Source organism: Condylura cristata, unplaced genomic scaffold, assembly GCF_000260355.1.
Source record: "Condylura cristata isolate star-nosed mole 26May11 unplaced genomic scaffold, ConCri1.0 scaffold00011, whole genome shotgun sequence".
Taxonomy (NCBI): domain Eukaryota; kingdom Metazoa; phylum Chordata; class Mammalia; order Eulipotyphla; family Talpidae; genus Condylura; species Condylura cristata.
In genome coordinates this window covers 53448486-53453086 of record NW_004567112.1, presented here as the reverse complement: position 1 = coordinate 53453086, position 4601 = coordinate 53448486, and the positions used below count along the sequence as shown (strand labels likewise).

The 4601-nt window shown below is 41.4% G+C and overlaps 1 protein-coding gene across 2 annotated transcripts in view; it reads right to left on the bottom strand.

Moving 5' to 3' along the window:
* PAPSS2 (3'-phosphoadenosine 5'-phosphosulfate synthase 2) overlaps positions 1-4601 on the bottom strand; it is a 76577-nt gene that overhangs the window by 15716 nt on the left and 56260 nt on the right. For both annotated transcript variants that reach the window (XM_012723943.1, XM_004680893.2), the window contains one exon: positions 1921-2126. In XM_012723943.1, the coding sequence (XP_012579397.1) occupies positions 1921-2126 (206 nt within the window). The remainder of the gene's footprint in view (positions 1-1920; positions 2127-4601) is intronic.

Below are 4601 nucleotides of genomic sequence, written 5' to 3'. Positions count from 1 at the left end.
TTCTGCTCCCCACTCTTTCTCTGGTGAAGTCTCTCACTGCCCATGAGTCTCTGGCCTGTACCCCAGTTCTGTATGTACAAATAAATAAATCTTAAAAAAAAAAAAGTGGGCCCTCTCTGGTGGTGCAACAGGTTAAAGCATAGCACTATGAAGCTATCGAAGCCATTGCAGCATGAGTTCAATCCCCAGCAGGGGGGTAACCCACATGGCATGGCAGACATCTCCTGACCTGCCCACAACTCCCTTCAGCAGTGTATTTCAATACATCTGCCTGTTCTGCTCCCTACTCTGTCTCTGGTGAATCCTCTCACCTCCCCACACCTCTGGCCTATATGCATGGATAAATAAATCTTTAAAAAATAATAAAAGGAATTGTTTTAAAATTAAAAATATTTATCTACAGAATGAATACTTGTATCCAATAAATGAAAACTTGTTTTGTTTTCCCTACACTTCCTACAGCGGCCTTCAAAAGACACTTCCCACCTTTGGCCTTCAAAAGACACTTCCCACCTTGCAACATCTAATCATTGAAACAAACAAAACAAACCAGAAGTTTGTCCAACATCTATTTTGCAGAGTCATTAGTGCTGGAAGAGCTCTCCAAGTTATTTTGAGTCTGGGCCTCCTTTTAGAAATGAAGACATTGAGGCCCAGAGAAAGGCCATGCCTTGCTAGCACAAGGCTTTTTTGTGTTTCCTGGACTTCAACTTGTTCTCTATTCCTTAGAAATTGCTAGAAGTTAGTTTCTCCAGATAGAGAATTTGACAAGTGAAATGAGTAGAATTTTTTTTTATTTCAACCCGATGCTCTATTTTTTAATAAAAGGTGGATTTTGTATTAATTTTCATGTATTTTTGCTTTATGGAAAACAAACAACACTGAGCGATTCCATAATACCCTCTGCTCCTTTTCTACCCATCACCAGCAACAACTGGATGTTGTAAAGAAATGGGAGGAGTTTTAGTCTGTGGCCTTCAGCCAGGACAGACTCAGAATTATCCTAATCACATGAACACAGTTTTCCCTTTTGAAAATGGGCAATAAACATGTTGTTTTTTTTTTTTTTTTTTCAAATTTAAAAACATGCACTAATGAAATGTGTTATCTTTCCTCTGGAAAAATTGTCTTCCACTATCTTTGCTGATTTTTATTTACCAAAGGGATGTCATTAACCTCCCTCCTGGGCCACAGAACATGAACTCTGAGACTTGTTCCAGTGGTTGGCTGAAATCATTCTGCATGAAGAAATTTATTTCCCTTGTGAATTTTCAAGAGGAACAGACTGTGAGCTTTTTAGCTGTGGTTTCAGGCACAGACACAGCTATGATTTTGGTTTTCTACTTGTGATGCTAGACTGAGTTTTCTGCCTCATCCAGTTTCCCACTAACTGGATGAGGGAGCCAGCTGACACAAATCCCAGGACCAAGGAGCTCATTTTAGTGGGCCCTCAAACAGAAAGACATTTCTTTGTCCCTTTCTAAAAGATCTCTCAAGGCCAACCCTGTAAAACCATTCGTAGAAATGTATTTTTGTGGGGCCTTCCCTGGTGGTGAGGAGGTCAGGAGCGCTGCAGTGCGAAGCTCAGCCAAGCCATGGCCACTTCAGCGTGAGTTTGATCCCTGCCTGGGAGGTGATCCACATGGCGCAGCCAACCTCTCCTGTCTCGCCTGCTGCTCCCCCTCAGCAGTGTATTATCTGCCTGTTCTGCTCCCCACTGTCTCTCGTGAATCCTCTTGCTGCTCCTGCACCTTTGGCCTGTACCCTGTATCTGTATGCACAAATATATGAAAAAGAAAGGAAGAAAGGTATTCTTGTGACTCTGGCTTTCCTGTCCTTCAGGAAGGAATTTCAAGGAATTAGTGTTCGTCCTAAGTTGAAATGAATCAAGGAAGTCCTTCCAAAGAGTTTGTAACTTACTTTGATATGGGGGTGTTTTGCACACATGGTCCCCCACACACGGGAGCAACGCTCTTCTTTTCTATGTTCATAGAATTCTGGCTCTCGTAAGATAGCCACCTTCCGCCCGCCATGAGTCAGGACAAACTTGCTGCACCCTTCCAGCCTTGTCTTGTCATCCGCAGAGAGAGGGAGGACGATGGGAATGCTCAAGTTGATCACACCATCTGTAGAAAGAGGCAGGAGATGTGTGAATAAGGACGGAGTTGCTGCCCTGCAAGGGTGTGCCTTCGCATACACTCTGTCCCTCTGCATACGCACTGTGCCTCTCACACATTTCCTGCAAAAGACATTAAAATCTAAATGCAACATGCTTGTGTCAGCTATATGATTTCTCTAGAATCTATGGTGAGAATTCCTGGAAGAGCCCTTTAGAGCAAGGGTGGGGGGTGGCATTTGTGAAACGGTTGCCGAGTTTCAAATTGAAATGGCATCAGTTATTGATGTGATATGGGGGACCAGGAGAATCTCTCTTTTGCGTTCTCTTTTTGAAGTTAGGTATTGGCCTCAGTGTACCACTGATACTAGGGTCTTTAAAAATCAAATTAAACAAAATAAAGGTTGGTAAAACACACAAGAACAAAAAATCTTTCTTGGACTTGAAACCTGTAATGTTGGCAAACTTCTTGTGGCTTGTTTAGGAGCTAATTGTACTACCAACACACTGAATGGAAAAAGACAAAAAGAAGACAATTTCTTGACATTGTTTGTTCACTGTGGTCCAAGCCCAGTATCACCATCAAGTATTTTCAAAAGACTTAGCTGAGTCACAGGTCTGAACAGCTCAACGGGCATTGAGAACTATCAGTCCCAAACCATGGAGGAGTAAAAAACAACATGAACATAAAGTTTGTTTACATAGCTCATGCACTTTCTTTGGAGAGTAAGCACCTCTCATTTTTGTACCAAGTGTCTTACTTCAAACGAATGAAAAAACACTGTCTGGTTTCTTGGGATACGGCAAAAAGTATTGAAAGGTACGGAATGTGGTATTCAGGGAATGTCCATCTTAAGCTGCAAGAAATGTGAAATGACAGCTTGTCTACAGAGGAAGACATATGAAAGCTATTTGAAAACTGACATAGAAACTCCCATGGTTAATTTTATGTGTGAATTTGGCTAGGCTTCATTACACAGATATTTGGTCAGACATCATTTGAGATGTTTCTCTGATATATATTTTAGATGAGATAAACATTTAACTAGTGGGGTTTATAATATGGTGGGCCTCACCCTATCAGAAGGTCTTAATAGAGTTGGTTCTACCAGAATTAAGAGAGAATTCTGCCAGCATATTTTGAACTCTACCTTCTTTTTGGGTGTCCAGCCTGCCAGCCTACTCTGCAGATTTTGGACTTGCCAAGCAAGCATCCACAATTGTATGAGCCAACTCCTTAAAATCAGCAGTCTCTCTCTTTTTCCCTTTACTTTCCTCTTACCCCACCCACCAACAACTCAGTTTTGTTTTTCTGGAGAACCCTGACTAATATGTCAATACAGAAACCAGTATTGAATGATGGGGTCCTTTAATGTGAGGGCCAACAATCCCGGACGTCCCCTAGTTCTTAGGGTCGCATCACATTTGGTGCTTACCTTAGCAACGCTCATAACTAATGATGATGGAGTTGTTTCTTAGTTTCATTATGCTTAACATATTCTTTTTTCTTTATTACATGATTAAGAAGTTATTTTGATTTATTTAGAAGTAAGGACATTTAGTACATGACCACACCAGCCTGAACGTGCCCCATCTCATCTGATCTCAGAAGCTAAGCAGGGTTGGGCCTGGTTAGTATGTGGATGGGAGAAGTAAGGACATTTAAAATTTTGTTCTAATTAAAATGGTTTAAAGGTGTAGTTGTTATTTATCTGAATCTTAAAAGGATAAAATTGAGCTCTCTGGAAACATCTAATTTCTTTAAGATTCATTTTTATTTAATTATGCATACAGTAATAACTGGGTGTCGGCCAGAGGTTCAAGGGGAAAGGATTCACCGGAGACAGATGGGGAGCAGAACAGGTGGATTTACTGAAATACACTGCTGAGGGGAGCAGCAGGTGGGACAGGAGAGGTCTGCTGCACCACATGGGTCAGCTCCCTGGAGGGGGGTTAGAATCATGCTGCAGAGGTTGTGATAGCTTGATAGTCCTGAGACTTTAACTACTGCACCACCAGGGAGGCCGCCAGAAACATCTAATTTCTTAAGGAGAGAAGACAATTTTTTAAAAAATTGTATATAAGTGTGTGTCCCTTATGTAATAGTACTCTGACATGCTAACAAATAAGTCAATTGCACTTACAGGTGAGAAAATGGGGGTTCATGGTTAAGTGTGAAAAGAATATTGGGAGATTTGGTAGATGACACCAAGTTCGAGACTCAGAAGGGGATGAAAGGAAAGTAAATAAAGAAAACAATCAATTCCAGAAAAAACAAATAAGGATTTGAGAAAATATACCACAGATTAGGAAGTTTTTTTGTTTGTTTGTTTGTTTTTAAGATTTATTTATTTGTGCATACAGAACTGGGGTACAGGCCAGAGGCTCAGGGGCAGCGAGAGGCTTCACCAGAGACAGAGTGGGGAGCAGAACAGGCAGATCTACGAAGTACACTGCTGAGGGGAGCAGCGGGCTGGTCAGGAGA